Here is a 20,547-nt window from a genome sequence, read left to right on the forward strand (position 1 = left end):
CTATAAGTTCAAAACCACACGTAAAATACACTACACGCAACCAATTCCACTTGTTCCAGCCTATTCAAGGTAAGTACATTCGGATTTGACAGACCGGTGTTGCGATACTAACGTGTACCCGCAGATAGAAATGCTCATGAAGTTAAAACACTATTTGTACTTTAGAATTTCAAACAAGGGAAAACTGGATAAAAATCACAGGCATTACTTTTGTCAAGGCAAGCGAATCGGAGGACTCGTTGTCAAGGGAAGGGAATCAGAGGACTCGTTCAAAGATACAGATTAAAGTCAATAGGCCTGCGCCAGTGTCAATGGAGCAGATGCTCAGTTGGCGAGGATCACACGTTGAACGGTTCGAGATTCGAGATGCCAAGAGTACTTGGATATTGTCAGATGGAAGGTAAAGTTATGAGAGGGAAGGAAGAAGGAACAAATCTTCGAGGAGGAAAGGGGTTCACCCCGTTTCCGGATGGTCAGATGGAGAGAATTACCAAATGTGCACAGAACCTTATTCCGTTGGAGAAAAGCTGGTGCCACGGCATTCGTTTCTGGTAGTTCCTGCAGACTCACGGTTCCTGCGGCTTCAGTCGTGGGGACAAGGACGACGTCTGGAGCGATCTGCCCTACCCAGGGATGAGGCCAGCAGCAGCGAAAAAGATGACGATGAATAAAAGGTGCACTCCTTGAAATCAGGAGAGGGCTCTTCTGATGGCTATCCGGACCACTGCAGCACAGCAGTGATTTCGACCCAGGAGAGGATTCTCTGACTGAAGAAAGGGTGAGCTGGTTGATCCCACCAGGCTCAAGGGAAGAAGACTCTGGACTGGATCTTCTCTTGTCGTTGAAGAGTAGTTAGCTCAGGACTGCAGCAGGGCTTCACCGGGACTCGGGGTTGCAGCAGCCGTCTTCTTCTCCGTTTCTCTTCGGTTCTTTGCCATTCCAGTGGCGATGTTGCCTTGTAGCCCAAGAGTCCTGCCTTTCTTATGCCATAATCCCCCATTTACACGGCCTGGCTGTCAATCACTCAGCAAGGGGGTTGACCAGCCCAGACAACCACCTCAGCCAATCAACACAAAGTGCGACCTGGGTCTCCAAGGAGACCCTGTGCAGGGGGTGACTACACTCCTCCTTCACATTCAGCCCACCTAGACGCCAAAGGAGGGCTTCTGGTCAGAAGCCCGCCAAAGGTCGGCGAACAAAGGAGGCAAACCTGGTTTGCCGTGCAAAGAAAGACCCAAGAAGGATATTAACAAAAAGAAATGGCGATTAAACCCAACCGATGCCGAAATAAAAAGTATTTGGGCAAGCAGGTTTAAAGTTTGAGGCTACTAAAATAGCCTAAAACGTTACCACGTTATGTAATATAATCGCAGTAGGAAAATTAGGGTAGATACCACTGCCACCAGCCAAGTCTTAACGTTAAGGGAGTGAAACAATGCTCAAAGAGGCACAGATAAAAAGGGCTAAGAATGAACTCTCTCCAATGCTCCAAATAAGATGTGGTGTACTGGATCCGTGGTAAAAGTGACTATGTAAATTTAATGCCAACTTTACCCTTTTCTGGGGGACAGTAGTCAGCCCCAGAAAAATGGAGTCGATGGGAAGTCTAAGAAACAACCCTGTGTCACTGCACTGAAGGTGCTGTGTAACACACAAAGATTGGGGCTACTGAAGTGGTGTACTCCAGAGTCCACAATCACAAAAACAGTTGAAATACACATGGCAAAACACACTCTTACCAGGTGGAAAAAATAAACTCCAGAAATCCAGCAAAGGTGCTGTCGGACTCACTAGGTAAGGGAAATTAGCCATAGAATGCAAATTCTCCCTAACACTAAGGCACACTAAATCTCCTGCTGCTGCCAGCTGACAATCCAATATCTTACGTGAAGAACCTCTGGGTGGCAAAATCCATGTCGGAAATCTTTATCAGGGGTAATTTGTTCTTTGCTGCCATAAACTATACAGGTTAATTATGTGTTTTTCTTTTTACTTTTTACTGCTGTACCCTCACAAGAATGCATGATTTAGAACACTTAATCATCTATAAATCTTTCCAACGGCAGTCATAAATAACAAGCATTTCCATACATGAATGACTGCTTTATAATCTCTACATCCCACACTTGGACACAACTTTAATCTGTATCCGGCAGTAAACCTGGGAAATCTTGCCTCTCAATATTTGCATTGCCATCTACTATGAAAAAAGCTTTCTGAAATTGAAAATAGCGAGCAGAATCATTAATTTTGTCTTTTCTCAGGAGTGGATTCTCTCAGCATGAAAACCGCAAACTGTGGAAGTCTGCCCTTCTAGTCTTTGCTGGACGTCTGAAAGAAGGAGAAACAGATCTGCCACTGGAAGATTTGGTCAGGTAGGTATTTTTCTTGAGTGATGATGATACCTTTACATTGGTACCAGATGTCTCTTTCACATAAGTTACTTGTGACCTGTTAGTACCCCAAAGTACATCTTACTTCACTTCCTTAACATCTATTCTCAATACTCAAGTTGTCCCTTTGAAGTAGGCTGGACTGGTGCATGATGCAAAACAGCATTTTATTAATCGATAGAGCGTTAGAGGGGATCTGGCAAACATGCTTGGACACACCTTTGTGTATCTCCCGGCATGTTACTGGCTACACCATCAGTTCTTTTCTCTGCTATGGACGGGGAGGGAGTATGGGCAAGCAGCAGCACCATAATTCTGTTTTCTTTTTAACATGCTTAACAAATGTGTTTGTTTTTTCTTATTGTACCTCGCGTTTGATGCACCATCCATGATCTAGATGCTGTACTAATAGCAGTGCAGGGTTTCCGGCATTGGAGGCCCATTTCCTCCGATGTCTGGTTCATTTTTAGCTTTGTGTTTCTTCTGAGAGACCCTACCAGTTTGCTGTCTTTTTTAGGTGACTTCAGCGCACTGACACGCAGAGTTTTGTTTCCCTCCTGCTGGTGAGCAATGGCCATTTATGGAGAGCAAGAAGGTGAGTTCTTGTTTTTTTTTTACAGAGTACTCTGACAAGGTGTGCAACGTGCTCAGGCCCACTCCGCCAAGGCCGTGGCAGGGCGTTGGGAAGGAAGTCATGCTTTCCGAGTGCCGAGGGAGCTGGATCACTGGCCAAACACTGAACGTCTGTAAGATGTGTTTGCAGTGGCCGCAAGAGATGCGAGAGCCATAGAAACACCTGATGTGGATTTGGGAAGACTGCAGAAGTACAGAAAGTAAACCAGTGAGCCCAGGGAAAGGGTTGGGGCACCGAAGCCTTGTCAGGAAAGAAAAAAGTCCCTAGACAGTGGAAGTGGGTTCAGGCACCCACAATACGAACTTGGGTAAAACCGAAAGAGAGAAACCAAAGGGAAATTGTGTGTTAGGTTCTGGCAGGGGAGTATACCAGATGTGTGGATACACTACTGTTTCCAAGAGCAGTAAAGTGAAATTGACTTTACTCACATTTGTAACTTTCTAGACCCAGTACACACTATCTTACAAAAGGATGCTGGAGGGGTTACCTAGTATCCCCTGTGTCTAGCTTCTCATGTAACATTTTTTATGTTGCCCTTTTCTCAATGAATGGCTGTTGACAGTGGTTTCGTTTTAACTACCGTGGTGTGCATTGCCTGTGGGCTGCGTTTGCAGCTGCAGTAAAGCACCCAAGGGTGCAATTTTCGTCAAAATGGCCCAGGCTTCTTTATTAGCCATTTCTTTGTGGAAAGGTCCTTCTTGAGATTTACCCTGCACGCCAAACCAGGGTTGGTCCCTTTGTTCAATTTGCCTTTGGCGGGATTCACAAGTGAAGCCCGCCTCTGGCTCCAGGGTGCCTGAGGTAGGCAGGAAGTGAGGGAGGTGCCCGAAACTCCCTGTGCTTAGTCTCCTAGGAGATCCGAATGCACTCTGTGGTGATTGGTCGGCTCACTGTCCGGCAACGACAGCCACACTGCTGGCTGACTGACAGCTAGGCTGCAATGAATGGGAGAGAACTGAATTAAAGGCGAGGCTTTTGGCTTGGAAGGCAGAGTCGACCACTGGAGGAAGGAACCAAAGAAGAACTTGAAGAGGACGCCTGCTGCAACTCCTGGACCGTTGGTTTGCCCGATTAAGCCCTGCTGCAGTGCCGAAGCGCCATGTTCGCATCGACAGAGAAGCCACTGCAAGGATGACGTCTCCCCTTGAGTTGGTGGGACCAATCAACTCCAAAGTAAGCCTCCTGGACATCCCTCTCGGAGCTGCTTGAATTTCCATAGAGTTGCTGCTGCAAACCGGATAGCCAGAGAGAGGAACACCAGATTGTGTGCGTTGCTTCTAAGCTGTCCACGAGCTCCAGGAAGATCCTCCAGACTCCCAGGAAGCAGGACTGGCCGAGCCTGAGCCCCCTCAACAGAGTGCGGGACCCCAGAAGCAAGGAAAGTCCTTCTCGACAGACAGGAACTGCAGTGTTGCTATTTGCGGTAGATGCAAGGAGCTGAAACACTGAACAGCCACTGAAAGTGAAGTATGCCAGTTGCGAGTTTTGAACGTCCCAGTGCATTGCAGGAGTCCCCAGACGTCCTCCCTCTTGTACCCACTACTGTGGCCCAGGAACAGTGAGACCTGCAGAGCTGCACAGGAACAGGAGTCATCTGCTGCATCTTTTCTTCATTTTAAAAAGGTACTGCACAAACTCTAAGAGAACTTACATCTTGCTGTAGAGTTGCTTGCATCTTCTACCACTCACAAGTCTAATCAGCTTGTGGCCCTACATTTGATTCTTCTTTTCTTCAAAGACTTCTAAGACATTGCGCAAAGACTTTTCCATTTACCTACCCGAGGTGCTTCATCCCATTTAAGACTGATGCCCATTGACTTTGGCTTAGCCGATTGTACTGAATGACTCTTTGTGGAGGGATCCAAAAGTATTTGACTGCTTAAGAATAAATGTGGTCCCTTGTGGGTTCTAAATAATCTTTTCCTTGGACTTATTACTATATGAACCTAAGTGCAACAGTGATATATTAATGTCCCCAGCACCCGAGCAATTGTCGTCACCTGAAGGTGTAGGTAGTGTCTGTGTCATGATGCCTACCCCCGGGCATCCAGACCAAGTCCAGCAACCCCCGGAAGCAGGCATCATGTTACCCAGAGAAAGCCCAGCAACCCTTGTTAAGGGGCTATATGGGTACAGTCCTGGCGTTTATGGCGCCAGGCTCATATAGGGGAACAGTCCTGGCGCCATAGACCCCAGGCTCATATGTTAAAACGTACCTGATGCAGACCATGCTGCAAGAGATCCAAGCCCATGTGAGGCTTGGAAGGAACTACTTTACCTAAGGACTATTTTGTTACTCGGGTGTGTGGTTGTGGAGGAATACTTACCTGGGACTACTTTGGAGGCTATTTAAACCACGCCCGAAGGGGAGCACACGCTTTGCGTTATTCTGCATCCTGCAGTCAGCATCCAGCCTCGTGCCACGCCCTCCTCGAGCCCAGAGCGCCTAGAAAGAAGGGGAAAGAAGAAGAAAGGTTAGAACAAGAACATTGGGTTTCTTACCTGATTCCGGATTCATCGCACCTTTGAACAAGAAAAAGACTTTATTTAAACACGTCGCAGCGCCGCACCATACTCACCGCTCCTCGCAGCATCTCTACGATCCGGCGCTGCCTCCATCATTATGTTTCCGCATTCCAGCACCTAAGGGGAACAAGAAAACAACAAGGTGAGCCGAGGGGAAACAAAGAAGGACAATCTCTTGCCACCATATACTTACCTGATTTTACCGCCGGAGGTATTATTCACCAGCACGCCAAAAAGCAGCAAGTTAAACTTTGGCATCATTTAACAGACAGCACAGACTCTTACCTGAACGCTTTAGCTGCCACAGAATTATCTTTTTTTGGGTCTAAGCTGCAAGATAAACAAAGGAATTGGACAAGAGTGATTATTCAGACATTTTTGAACTCTTAAGAACTATATGCTTACGGTCCTTCGCTAGGAGTTTTGGAGCCAAGGTTTGTCTAGAACTCTTCCAATATCCTCAAGCCAGTCAAGTAACTGCCCATCAACGCGCCCCTGCGTTCCTCACAGGATGGAGAGCTCATCATTCAAAACTATAAGGTGAGCTTTGTGAACGGGAATATCAGAGGTGATAAATGGGGACGCAGTGAGGGACTATTACTCAGATCCACAGGTGGCTAATTCCCTTTCTCCGCCTTTAGGAGACTACTTCTACGGGTCAAGCAGAAGAAGCTAGGTGGGCCAGTCCAGTCAGTCATCTCTGCACTACGCATCACGTTGGTGGAGACCGTGGCTCTCCAGTTCCGCCCGACACCCCTGTGGGAACCAGGTGAGCGTAACAGTCTGTGGGCCATCCCAAAAGGGTATCTACTGATTTAGAGATATCAAGAGTGTGTATTTCATGAAGTGTATTTGAGTGTTACTATTATATTGCTCCCTTCTGTAGAAGGCTTATTCTAACTGACTGATGAATAAATTAATAATTGTTTATTCAAGAAACCTTGAATTTAAGAGTTTATTTGAATGCTTGTAACTGTACATCTCTGTGTAACTCCACTACAGCTCACATTGACCCCTCTTGAGATAAGCCTGGCTGCTCAACACGCTACCAAAACTGTGTAGTACAAGATTATACCAAAGGTTTGGTTTCCTATACCTGTAGTCAGAGTTGTTTGTAGTGTTCCCAGAGGGTACTGCATACAAATTTTGCCTAACAGGCGGGATGACTGGAGGAGACGATTTCTTCACTGACCAAGCGGATTTGCTTGTTCTAGCCGAAGGGCTAAATGACGCAAGTGGATTGGACACGTCTCCTGACCTGGATCTGTAACAGGCAGCCCCTAATGCTCACCATGGAAGCCTTAGGTCTAGACACATAAGCAAAACCCATGTCTGCTTATGATCTAAAGACATCTTAGATAAGGGACTGCAAACGTAAAGGGCATTGCCTTTTAATGTGGCTATCTGATGTTATTACAACATTCTATCTGAGGCCCTGCCCTACACCAGCTGTGGATACAGAGCTTACACAAAAATACAAACCAGCTAAGGGGGATTTACCTTTTTTGTCTATCCACCGTTTGCAAGAAGGCCTAGTTTTGCAAGCTTCTACTGTAAGTTCTAAGCCAGCCATGTCCATCTCTATCCTGCCTACTGACAGGGAATACAAGAAGGTGGAGGCCCTGGCAAAAAAGATCTTCGCTTCAGGAAGGATGGCCCTGAAGGCAGTCAATGTATCGTGCGCATTCACCATGTACTCTCACAGGTTGTGGAGACTCGTGGCGGAAGCAATGGAGCACATTCCGGCTGGGAAAATAAGGGATGGTTTAATGTGAATCATTGATGATGGCAAGGAAGTGGCATGCCAAGAACTGCGGTCGGTCCTGGACACTGCAGATTGTGTAGGCCGTGCAATGGGAACTTCCACTGTGTTAAGGAGATCAGCCTCCCTTCACAGTTCAGGATATTCACCAAATGTCTAAGTAAAACCTCTGCATATAGCTTTCAACGGTGAGCACATGTTTGGCTGGAAGGCCGATTAATCCCTGGAGAAATTCAAGAACTCTAACTTGGCTGCCAAGTTGCTGGGCCTAGCTGTGCAGCAACCTGCTAAGCAGTCTTATGCCTTCTCCACAAGAGGTAGAGGCTACCGGCAAAACATTCCTTTTGGAAAGAGGGCTCATCTCCCGCAAGCCAGAAAAAGGTAGAGGTGTTTTTCGCGTCCCAGGTGGGGTAGAGGTCTCAATAGGGGCCAGCAGACCACTGCAGCAGCAGAAGGGGTGATGGCGCCCCATAGCAGCTTTGAGTTCTCCCAACATGTTTTCCCCGGTTGGATGGAGAATTTCCGACACCTGGACAGTTGATAGGATATAACCTCCAATGCCTGGGCCTTGCAGCATGTCGAATGGGGGTACTGTCTACCATTTTAAGATAACCTCCATACAGACCACTCCCTTTCAACAGAAACCGGAACAGGTGTTCCAGGAGGAACTGAGTGCCCTGTTATTGTAGGGTGCATTGGAATAGGTGCCACCTGAGCAGAGAGGATCAGAGTGGTACTCTCATTATTTTTTGGTACGCAAGAAAGGGGGAGGACTCAGCACCACCCTGGACATCAGGGCTTTGATCATGTTCCTTAGGAAAGACAAGTTAAGGATGGTGATGTTGAGAGAAATGTTCCAGGCTCTACAACTTCAAGAATGGTTGGTGTTGCTGGACCTTTCTCACGCCTATTTTCATATGCCAATAGATTGGCAGGACAGGCAATTCCTGAGATTCGTCATTATTAATTCAAGGTGCTCCCCTTTGGCTTAACTTCCGCGCCCAGGGTTTTCACCAACCTGATGGCAGTGGTGGCAGTGCACCTCAGGAGATCTGGTGTTCACATATCCCCATACCTGGGTGACTGGCTGATCTGAGGATAGTCCAAGGAGCAGGTATCGGCTCAGCTTGACAAAACCTGCCCTCTGCTTCACAGTTTGGGCTTCTCCCTGAATTTCCAGAAGCCCCATGTCACACCATCACAGAAGCTCCAATTAATTGGAGCAGTCCTGGACACACCGGTGGGGAAAGCTTATCCCCCCCCGAAAAAAGTCACCAGTGTCATGCAAATAGTAAAGCTTTTCCAGAGCTACTACAGACTACCAGCGGCTTCCTTCTTCCGCCTCCTAGGTCTCATGGCTTCTTGCATTTTTCTGGTGTCAGAGCCCAGACTGTGAATGCGATCTCTGCAGTGGCTGTTGAAGAAAGGTTGCACCGATGGCCTTTGAGCACTCCCTCAAGGGGAAACGTGATCATTCTCATAGACAACACAGTGGGCATGCACTAGCTCGACAAACAGGGGTTTCAGTCTTTGCCCCTATGAAGGGAGGCACTGCAGCCATGATTCTGGTTGCTGGAGAATCCAATGTTCGCTTCAGCAGTCCATCTAGCAGGAACAGAGAACTGTCTGGAGGACGCTCTGAGCAGGCAGAGCAGGGTCTCACATGGGTGCGAAGTGTGCCAGGAAGTTCTCGAGAAGGCAGAGCAGGGTCTCACATGGGTGCGAAGTGTGCCAGGAAGTTCTCGAGAAGATCTTCGCCCAGAGGGGTGCCCCGACAGTGGATCTGTTTGCCGCAAGGTCCTACTCGAAGTGCAGACAGTTTTCCCTGAGGGAATTCCCACCAAAGGGTGCACTGAGGGACGCAGTCCTGGTGGAGTGGGTCTACGACCTCCACTATGCTTTCTCATTGATGCCGGACATCCGATTTTGTTCTCAGGAGAGTGAGGAGATTTCAGGCCACCATGGTGTTGATCGCCCTGGTCTGGTCGAGGTTGGGTGCTCCACCCGAACCCAGAGTCCCTCACCCTACAGGCGCTGCTCTTGAGAGGATGAGATATGATGACTGGGACCTCTCTGAAGAGGTACTTGAGGTGCTACTGACTGCAGGCAGACCTTTTACGAGATCTTTGAAAGCATGCAGATGGAGAAGATTTAAGGGAATCGCTTGTACCACCTCGGCAGTGATGGAGTTATTTCTGTCACAGGCCTTCAAATAGGCACTGTCAAGGGCTTTTTGGCGGCTTTGTATGTGTTCAAGAGGTCTCCGGATCAAGGATCTTTTTTAACAATCCTGGTAATGACCCAATTCCTGAAAGGCCTTGTAAACACGTTTCTGCCTACTCCGTTTTTGGTTATGGACTGGGACCTAAACTTCATTTTCTTGATGGCGGCTCTGTTTTTGCCTATGCATTAATGTCCTATCATGCTGCTTACCCTGAAAATCGCTTTCCTGGTGGCATTCACATCATCAAGATGTGTAGGTGAGCTGCAGGCCCCGTCTTGCATGCCACCTTTCCTGCAATTCTTCAAGGAGAAAGCTTCACTCAAGATGCATCCTAAATTTCTGCCTAAGGTAGTTTCTTAATTGCACGTGTCCCAGAGCATTGATTTGCAGGTGTTATATCCTCCTCTGCATCCTTCTAAGGATGAAGTGAGGCTGCACAGGCTGAACCCTAAGAGGGCACTCAGCGTTTATGTGCCTAGGACAGCGGAATGTAGGGTCGACGACCAACTGTTTGTGGCTTTCTCTCTGTCCATTAAGGGTCTAGCTGTGTCCAAGCCGACAATATCACTGTGGATAACCTTGCATCGCCGAGTGTTATCAGAGAGCAGGTATCAGGCATCAGTCCAGATACCACCAGGGGTGTGGTGCCATCATCTACATTGCAGAGGGTCTGGCAGTAAAGGAAATATGTCGAGCAGCGACGTGGTCGTCGCTCCACATGTTCACCAAGAATTACTGCTTGATTGTGGCACTTGGTTTGGACTCTCGTTTCGGCAGAGCAGTGTTGCAGAGCTTCCTTGTCTGAGTGCTTTCATCCCGTCTCTTCGCTCTGTACTGTATTGGGAGTCTATCTGATAAGGAATCTGTGGGAGAATGCTATCCGTTGGAAGAGAAATTACTAACCAGTAATGTTCTTTGTATGGATTCTTCTCCCGCAGATTCCTTACCCTCCCATCTCACCCCACTATGAAAGTGGTCTGCCATCTGTATTTGGTTGTCCTCTTCTAATGGGACGAGGTTATGATGATTAGGTGTTGGGCACAGTTATGCCTTGCTGTCTTACTATTGTCAGTCTTTGACTTATCAAGCCGAATCCTAGGCATTCCTCCTCCGTGTCTGCTGACCTCGGGGGGAGGGGGGAAATAAGTGGGGTGGGAGATAGGGAATTGAAGTGTGGGGGCATAGTGACAGTTATTTGCGGATGACGAGGAGTGGATGGTCGATATCGAGCCGTACTACACACCCAGTCGAAAAAGTTTCTGAGCATCCGACGATGGAAGAATTTCTCTGTCGTCCTGCCTCTCCCTCCTTCCCAACTGGTTGGGAACACCGCATCCGCAGGCGGGCCGGAAAAGCTGGCTGCAAAAGATAGCTGTCTCTTTAAGAACTTAGAAGGGGTGGGCCCTACGTAAAGTGTGTGTCCCTCCATGTGCCGGGCCCACACCTTACCCCTACGTCACCAACGTTCCACACCCAGTTTCTGTTTTTCCGCCTACTGGGCGGGTCAGAATTTTTGCTGTGCTGTGACTCCCTCCTTTTCGGGGCGTTTCTTTTTTGCTGTCCATCCCTTTTTCTTAGTGATTGGTACTTCATTTTTATTTTTTCTATTCGTGGTGCCTCCCTCTGCGCACGCCGGAAGCAGTTCTCCACGGCCAATCCCCATCATGCCTGCGTCTGCTGTTTGGGTATACATCACCCGGTAAGTACCTGTGTCTTTTGCTGTGGGACTCACCCAAGGTCTCTGCATACTCGTCTTCTCTCCATGTCACAGCTAGGACCGGTAAAGAAGATGACCAAGGACTTTGTTCGGAACAGGAGGGAGGCTGACATCGGTAAGAGGGGTACTGTACCTTCAAGTGAGGTACTAGTTTCGGCACCGGCTGTCAGTACCCAGGGGAAGACTGCCTCCTCAGCTCTAGGGTCTTCGCAGGACCATTCCGGGGTAAACCCCCTGCCTATTCACCTGAAAGTACCTCTGGGTGGGAAAGTGTTAGTACCTCCAGGTGGGAAAGGGTCTGAGAAGACCCACCCGGTACCGAAAGAGTTATTTACACCAGACAAAATACCGACTGTACCGGGAAAACCCTCTATTGCCTCAGTACGCAGAACAGGCAAGGGTTCATGCCAAGAGGCCGGGGTTGATTCGATCCATTCAGATTCCCCTGTACCGGATAATGCGAAGTCGGCTTCTGCATGTAAAACTTCTGGTACTTCGATACCGAAAGAAGAAATGTGTCCCCACTGCTACCGCAGTTGACCTTTCAAGCTCCTTGGTACTGTGGAAATTGCATAAGTCCTCTCACAAGAGGCATAAGCACTCTCATTCGAGATGTAGTCCAGTACCAAATTCTCCAAAAAAGCACAAACTGAAGAAATCTCCCATGGTATCTGTCTCGGATTCGGTACCGGAGAGTCAGAAGGATAATTGTACTCTAATTTCTGACTCAGAAGACTTTGATGATTCAAAATTTTTTACGGTTCCACCAGAACAATTGTTCAGCTCTGCTGTGAGAGTTCAGTCACCTCACATTGTGCCACAATTTACTCTTGCGTCCCGTCCCCTTTCCTCCATACTGCAAGGGCGTCCCTTCCTACGGACGGGAGACGGAACCTTTTTCACCAGAAAAAAACTTCTTCCCCTTTAAATTTAGAGGCGCGCAGGGGTACAGCCCTGGGAGCATGCGCTACCCTGACTCCGCCCTCTGGCACCACACCCCAATCCCCATTTCCACGGCAATGGGCCGAATTCACCAGCGCTCCTGGGTTTGGCTTCGGCCATGTAATTCCACACACGAATACTTCTTCTTTTGTCTTTTTTCATTCAGGTGCTTGGTCCTCAGGCGTCACGCTCATCCCCGGCGCATGTCGACTTCAACAGGGTTCAGCGGGTGTCCAGCCTGCGAAAGGCTCTTTCCTACGTCAGACCCGCACAGCCTTGGCCCCGACCACAGCTGACTAGCTTGTGCCGCACGTAGATACCGTAATCACGGTATCATTGGACAACTCCGCTCCTGCTCCCAAGAGAGAAAAACTTTCCAAGAACTCAGATTCAGATGATGACACCACTCAGTCACCATCTAAGGTATTTCATGACATTGTGACTAAAGCCATGCAGGCACTAGAAATCCGCCCTAAGGATAAGCCTGAAACAGCTTTTGTTTTTGGGAAACTGCCATCTCAGCGGTCAAAGGTTCCTGGAACTAACAGCCATTTTTTTCCACTCTGAAATAATGTCTTCCCTCACTTAGGGAAAGGTGGTGAGAATTCGAACAGACAATACCACTACTGCAATGTTTTATATCAACAAGCAGGGGGCACTCGTTCCCTTCTTTTTCTTGATGGTGTCCCATCTGGAGGGAAAAAAGAACACCCTAGCAGACAAACTAAGCGGGTTACAGTCTCCTCTGCATGAGTGGGAGCTGAAACCGTCAGTAGCAAACCTACTATTTCAGTAGTGGGGCCATCTATCAGTAGACCTCTGTTAGGCAGAATCCTGTGCAGTGCCCTTTGGGACCACTACACACAATTAAGAATATTGGTGGCAATACAAGTTTTACCTTTGGTACAAGCCTGTACTACTATGTTAAAGTGGTAGCAGTAGCGGAGCAGCCAGGCTTATCTCAAGAGTATATGAGCAGTAGCAGAGATTACACAAAGGGACCACAATATTGTGACTCAAGCAAACACTGACTCAAGGTTTCAGGTAAAAAATATAAGTACATTTATTTTTAAACCATTTGTTATAAACATGACACTTCTATTAATTCGAAAGCCACATGTAAAATATACCACAACTAACCAATTCACTTTGTACGGTATACTTCAAGGTAAGTACCCTGTGTTTTAGCGGGCCAGTGTTATGGAACAAAAGACGTTACCGGGAATACACTTGCGATCACTTTTTGACAGTAATGACAGTTCGGTCTCACTAAAGAAACGCGTATCCGCGGCAAGAAATGTTACCGGGGGCAAAAACACACTTAGCACCTGAGTTGGGGGCAAAATTCATAGGCAATACTTTTGTCAAGGCAAACAGAATCAGAGAACACTCTTGGATGGAAATTCAAAAGTCAATAAGCCGGAGCCAGTGTCAAGTGGAACCGGGTTCCTGTTGTCGAGGATCACACAGTCAGTTCACGATTCGGCGGAGCCAGGACTACTTAGATATTGTCAACAGAGGAAGCAAAAGTTATAAGAAGGAGGGAAGATGAGGGCAAGCCTTGGAGACAAAGAAAAAGGGATTCACCAAATTCCTCGAGTAGAACACTGTACCTTATTCAAGGAAGAAGCTGGTGCCACGGCAGTTGTTCCTGGTAGTTTCCTGCAGACCCTCGGTTCCTGGAGCTTCGATTCGAAGGAGGACGTCTGGAGGGGTCTGCACCACACAGGGATGAATCCAGCAGCAGCGACGGTGAATAAAAGATGTGCTCCTTAAAAACAGGAGAGGCTCTTCAAATGGCTATCCGGACCACTACAGCAGTGTGCAGCGATTTCGACCACGAAGACGATCCTCTGGCTGTAGAAGATGAGCTGGTTATCCCCACCAAGTTCAAGGGAAGAAGACTCTGGACTGGATCTTCTCTGGTCGTCGAAGGGTAGATAGCTTAGGACTGCAGGAGGGCTTCACCAGGACGGGATAGTTGCAGCAGTCGACTTCTTCTCCGCTTCTCTTCGGTTCCTTGTAATTCTAGTGGCGACTCTGACTTCCAGACCAAGAGACCTGCCTTTTATGCGGAAATCCCCCATTCACACAGCCTGGCTGTCAATCACGCAGTAGGGGGGTTGTCCGGCCCGGACAACCACCTCAGCCAATCATGGCAAAGTGTGACTTGGGTTTCCTAGGATACCCTGTGCATAGGGTGACTACACCCCTCCCTCACATTCAGCCCACCTAGACACCCAGGCGCCTGGAGGAGGGGTTCTGGGCAGAAGCCCGCCAAAAGGTAGTGAACAAAGGAGGCAAACCTGGTTTGCCGCGCAAAGTAAAACAAAAGAAGGACTTTAACAAATATAAATGGCGAATAAACCCAACCAGAGCCAAAAGAAAAAGCATTTGGTCAAGCGGGTTTAAGTTCAAGGATAATACAATAGCCTACAATACTACCACGTTTATATAAGATAACCGCGGTAGAAAAGTTTAGTGTAGATACCACTGCCACCAGCCAATTCTAAATGTTAAAAGAGCGAAACAATGCTCTAGGCGGTACAGATAAAAAGGGCTGAGAGTTGATCCTTTCAGTGCTCCATGTGAAATGGGGTGTACTGGATCTGTGGTTAATTTGACTAAGTAAAGTTAATGGTAACTTCCCCCTCTTCTGGGGGACAGTAGTCCTCCTCAGAAATGGAGTCGGTGGGAAGTCTGAACAACATCCCTGTGTCACTGCACTGAAGGTGTGTGCAACACACAAAAGAAGGGGGCTACTGAAATGGTGTACTCCAGAGTCCATAATCACAAAAACAGATGAAATACACATGGCAAAACACAGGTAAGCGTAGAAAGAAAGGGGTACACTCTTACGAAGTGGGAAAATAAACTCCAGAGATCCAGCAAAGCTGCTGGGGGACTCAATAGGTAAGGAAAATTAGCCATTGAATGAGAATTCTCCCTAACAACCGCTTTGCCAACCAGCACAACTATCTATGTCCTCAGTTTGCATCGAGGCAAGGTCAGGGTCCTCAATCCCTGGGAGATGCTATAAATCTGGATTGGTCGAACCTAACACTTTATGCGTTCCCACCTCTCCCATTAATACTCAAAATATTACTCAAATTCAAAATGTCACAGAATCTGGCAATGATTTTAATAGCCCTGTCCTTGCCAGATCTGGTTTCCAGAACTTCTGGAGTTAGCAAGGACCTCCCTATTGGATCTTCCATCATCAAGAGATCTTTTGACTCAACAGAAAGGGCAGGTCCTTCACCCCTCCCCTCAATTGCTCAACTTGAAGGCTTGGTTCCTGAAAAACTAGCCTTCTCCCATTTACAGTTGTCAGAGAATAATATAACCATCATGTCAGCTTCTAGAAAAGCTTCTACTAAGAAACAATATTGTAGCAAATGGTTACAGTTCTGTCACTGGGTCTTGGACCAAGACCTTAACCCCCTAAAGGCGTCTATTGATAATGTCATGTCCTTAATGTCTTATCTAGTTTCCACTGGTGTCAGAGTAGACATGTGCAAGCACTGCTCATCAGCCATTGGTGCTTACCTGAATAGAGAACATAAGTCTTTCTCTCTTGCCAATTAAGTTACTCGAGGGCCTTCTATGCTTACATCCCCCTATTCGTGAACCTCCACCTCAGTGGGATCTCAATGTGGTCTTATTGTGATGCTGGTAATGCATTGGAGAGACAAAGCCTCCATGTCCTTGTCCTATAGTCCTTTTTCATGTGTGTTCTGTGTTGATTGCTGCACAGGAGTCCATGTGGGACTCCTGGCAGTGCAGCTCTTCCTCTTTTTGTTGTGGTGAAGAGACCCTTGGGATACTCTTAATGCACCCATGGGTGGAGGTACAACCCTGTACCCCTAGTATATATTTTTGGGCACCTCTGTGTGGCCCACGGAGTAGGGTATGGGCTGGTGGCAGCCCCATGCTGAATTTGACAGGTGCTCTTGAGTATCCTCCATTTTGGGATACCCAAGCCCTGCCATTGGAATCAGTTGATTCCTGATAGGAGACAAGATGGCCCCTGTGGCCTCTTGCTTTCTATTACCTGTTGCTTTGTTTTCCCAAAAACTTGGGAAGCCCTCACTGGCTGTTGGATGGAAGTTACATATATGGTATTGTGGGGAAGTCCAGGCCAGACTGGCTGGAGCCTTCCCAATGACTTTATGTTGTGGGTACACCCTTGAGGTGGGACTTGGGTGAATGGAGTGTGTTATCAATATAAATATCATGTTATGGGTGTCTGGTTTCTGGTGTGTAATACAATGAAGGAGACAGCCCTGCACAAAACTGGTATGAATGCAGTGTGGTATGCTGAAAGGCTTAATGCTTGTCCCAATCCACATTCATTGTTGTGAGTGTCTGGCGGGGAGAGAATGGTCTGAAAGCACTGTGAGCCTGATTGGCTGCCTGCCTGCCTGAATAACCTTCTGAATGATTGATTGCCTGAGTGTGACCCAGCAGAGTGAATGAGAGACGGAACAGTATATCTGGGGACCTCTCACTGATGGAAATTGTTCAGAACCTGAAGTCGAAACTTGATGCTTACTCTCAAAGCCGAGCCGGAAGGAGAATTATTGCTGCTGCTTTCCTAATCCGAAAGCTGTTCTGCCTTTGAGGACTGACCCAAGAGAGGACCTGGCTAGGAGACCTCTTCCCGAGCTACGAGGGAACATCGTGCACGAGCTAACCTTCGGCATGGCTCTCTGGTAGTCAGTCATCGAAAGGATGCCGACCGGAGACTGGGACAGCCGAGGAATCTGTAGTGAACCGCCAGGACGTCGAGGCCATCGACGACTGACACTGTCGACTAAGGTTCGGAGGACTGCTGTAACCTAGTCGACCAGAGACTTTGAGACACTTTGAATCAAAGACTCATCACTGTCGACCACTTTGTCCCGCCGGAGAAAGTCAGGGTCGTCGACGACCAAGGAGAATCCACCAGTGGGTTTCCCTCCACCCAAAGTCCTCATAGACGCTGCACGCCTCATCTTCGCAGGATGTTAACAGCTGATCCTCGACGACCAAAGCTGCCGCCTCGACCACATAGTTCACCCTTTTTTCGAGGGATCTCGACGATCCGTGGCTCCTACGTTAAAGTGAGTTCACTCAAGAAGGATCTGTCGACGACCCGATATCGAACTCTGCTAAACCAGGTACATTGTGGTAGTAAAACTTTTTTGGAGGGAACAAGTCTATCTTAACACAATATATGAACTGGGCTTGTTTATTCATTTTTATTTACAGGTTGCCCAGGTTGTGGGATCCTCACACAGAACTGTGTCTCGTGGTAACGGAACAAAGTATCCTGCCATTTGTTTAACCCAACTTGTTTTTTTCCCATGTCTGGTGTTGGTTCACATTACTATTAGACTTGTATGTAATTTACAACTTTCAGCAGTTGGTGTATTTGAATGGAGTCAAGAGTTAACTGTGGTACCGCATAGCTATTGTACATATTTATCATATTATTATTATTATCTTTATTGTTTTTGGTTTATACAAACCTTTACAAAATAAATTCTTTTCATAATACAATCGAATAGTAGGAAAAGTTTACATAAAGATACATCATAAAAAAGAGGAAAATACAATAGACTATACTACACTTTTTAAAAGACATTTGTCTAATACAAAACCGAACCAGCAATACCTTAAACAGCTAAAAACGGACAATTCATATAAAACACTTTAAGTCTAATACTTCTCAATATACATAATTATTATTAATTAACAACATTATTAATAAGCTATGGCTTCAACTCATTGTTTCTTAAAAGCTTCCTGAGTATTTAGACATTTAAATAGTTTTCATGTTAATTCACAGATAATTCTCAAAAATTCATTAATACTTATTTTTAAAACCGTCGAGTTACCATGAAGCATTTCAAACCACAAGTTGCATCTATTTACATTCGATGTATCTTGGACAAACATTGCAAAGTATTCTATTCTTTGTTTCAGTAAGGCAGGACAAACCAGCAACAAATGCATTAATGATTCGTTAACCCTGGTGCCAGCACAATGTCTGCAGAATTTCTGTCTCATTCCTGCACCTTATATTCTGGATTTCATGAGTATTTAAAACATTAAAACGAAATCTCATGAATTGGTTTCTATATTCTCTGAATGGATATTTTTCTAGATATTTCTCGGGATAAGATTTCCATTTCCAGAATGATATAGCTTGTGAATATATCGGGGAGTTTAGGATTATCACATTATTCTCCAACCAGTCTGAGGCTTTTAGTCATTCTTTAACTTTAAGAGGATTCCTTTTTAGATTTTCTATTGTAAGGCCTAAATCGCTTAGAATTTTCACAGTCTTTTTTTAACTCACAAATGAAAACTCCAATCAAGTCAACACCCATGAAGTAATACAGTGTGTTATCTTCAGACATCATGTACTTACGTAATAAAGATAATTTTTTCCAATGTACTGTACACTTTAAAGAGGATAAACCTAACTCATAACGTAGGGGTTCCATAGGCAAACATTTCAGTAGATATCTTAAGACCCTTCGCCATACTTGTGCTTCGACTGTTTTCAAATAAGCTACCAATTCTTCAGAATAGAACTCAAGACCATATGTCAATCGAGGAATGGCTTTTGACCGATAAAACATAATACAAGGCATCATTGTAAACCTGCCATATCTTCTCTCCACAGCTAATATCTGGTTGGCAATAGCAGAGGCTTTTATGCCAAGATGTCTTTTTATAAACCCCATCGAATGAGGAGATGTGTATATATAACCTAGGTATTTTAGCATTGATTTGTTTTTTAATTTTAGACCACCACACATAATTGAAAAAGAGTCCTGTTTTATATTTTTCGCACCAGTGTAAAATATTATTGTTTTATTAGGGTTTATCAGTAGCTTTCTATCCAAAATAAATTTCTCAAATGCTACAATCAACCTTTGCAAACCCACCTTAGTCCCATCAAACAACAAAAAGTCATCCGCATAAGCCAACCAATTTATTCTTATTTTGCCCAATTTAGGTGAGACTAAACCACTATCATCTAAAAAGCTCCCTGCTTTTGAGACGTAAAGATTGAACAGTGTTGCTGCCAATCTGCAGCTTTGTTTTAGACCATTATGGGTAGAAATTTGATCAGATAGTAGGCCACTGTTGTTGAGTCTCACTCTAAGCACAGTATTCGAGTAAAGGGCTATTATAACATCTAACAGGTTTTTTTCAATGCCAAGATCAAGTAAGGTTGTCCATAGGGTTTTCCTATCAACCATGTCGAAAGCCATGGATAAGTCCATGGATGCTAAATATAATGACGGCTTGTCTTTTATTCTAGCCATACTCAACAGATAAGCAACGATTGATCCGCCCAAGTCTGTACCCATCCCTTCTCTGAAACCTATTTGTTTTATATCTAATATGTTCTTATTTTTTATCCATAGATTCAACTCATCCAAAACAATTGCTGCAAAAATCTTAGATTCTACATCTGATAACATGATTGGCCGGTAATTCAAGGGACTTAAGCGGTTACCCTTTTTGTGTATCAATATAACATATGACAACTTCCAGGATTTAGGAATTTTCCTCTCGTGTATAATGGAACTAAACATACAGTTCAATAAACCTGCCCATAGTTTTACATTGTTCTTCAGTGTAATGTAGGAAAGATTGTTTGGACCGGGGGTGCATGTAGATTTAACTTTATTTATGTGCCTAGAGATGTTATTTAATGATATGTTCAGCGACCATGACCGGTCATTAATATATTGGATTGAGAATTGGGTATCTGATTGTTGGTACAACTTCTCAAAATGGTCTACCCAAATATGCCCAGCAATTGGATTTGTTGTCAGTTGTTGCTGAGACACTTCGGTTCCATTGATTATAGACCATATATCCCTAGAGTCGCCATAACCTATGGCATTAATCATCGCTTCCCCATCCTTTTGTGCCATATTTGCTCTGTGAGACAGTAACCAGTTTTTATATTTCTGCTTGATCTGTTTTGTTTTGCAGATCAGTTCTGTCTGATTTGGTGTTTCCTTTTTTACTATATGTAGTTCTTTTCTTAACAAAGCCTTCCTATTCCGTACTTCAATATAAAATACATGTAGACATTTGGTGTTGGATATTTGTGAAGTTGATTTTATGATATTGCCTTTTACCAGCATATGTGCTACATATGTTTTAAAACAATCTCCTGAATAAGTTGCATGTTTCCACTCAATTGACGAAGATAAGTAATCATGTAACATCAAGGTGTTTAACTTAGTTATATTTACAGGGGTCCATTTTACCTTAGTACCAGCAACATTAACTTTAATGTTCCCCATATTTTGCACTACATCTATATTTGCCTTC

The 20,547-nt window shown here is 45.7% G+C and overlaps 1 protein-coding gene across 5 annotated transcripts in view; it reads left to right on the plus strand.

Moving 5' to 3' along the window:
- Window positions 1-20,547, plus strand: part of FANCD2 (FA complementation group D2) — a 2,923,540-nt gene that overhangs the window by 2,292,347 nt on the left and 610,646 nt on the right. For all 5 annotated transcript variants that reach the window (XM_069644087.1, XM_069644091.1, XM_069644090.1 and 2 more), the window contains one exon: window positions 2,265-2,375. In XM_069644087.1, coding sequence (XP_069500188.1) covers window positions 2,265-2,375 — 111 coding nt within the window. The remainder of the gene's footprint in view (window positions 1-2,264; window positions 2,376-20,547) is intronic.

Source organism: Ambystoma mexicanum, chromosome 2p, assembly GCF_040938575.1.
Source record: "Ambystoma mexicanum isolate Mex_15411 chromosome 2p, UKY_AmexF1_1, whole genome shotgun sequence".
In the NCBI taxonomy this organism is placed as follows: domain Eukaryota; kingdom Metazoa; phylum Chordata; class Amphibia; order Caudata; family Ambystomatidae; genus Ambystoma; species Ambystoma mexicanum.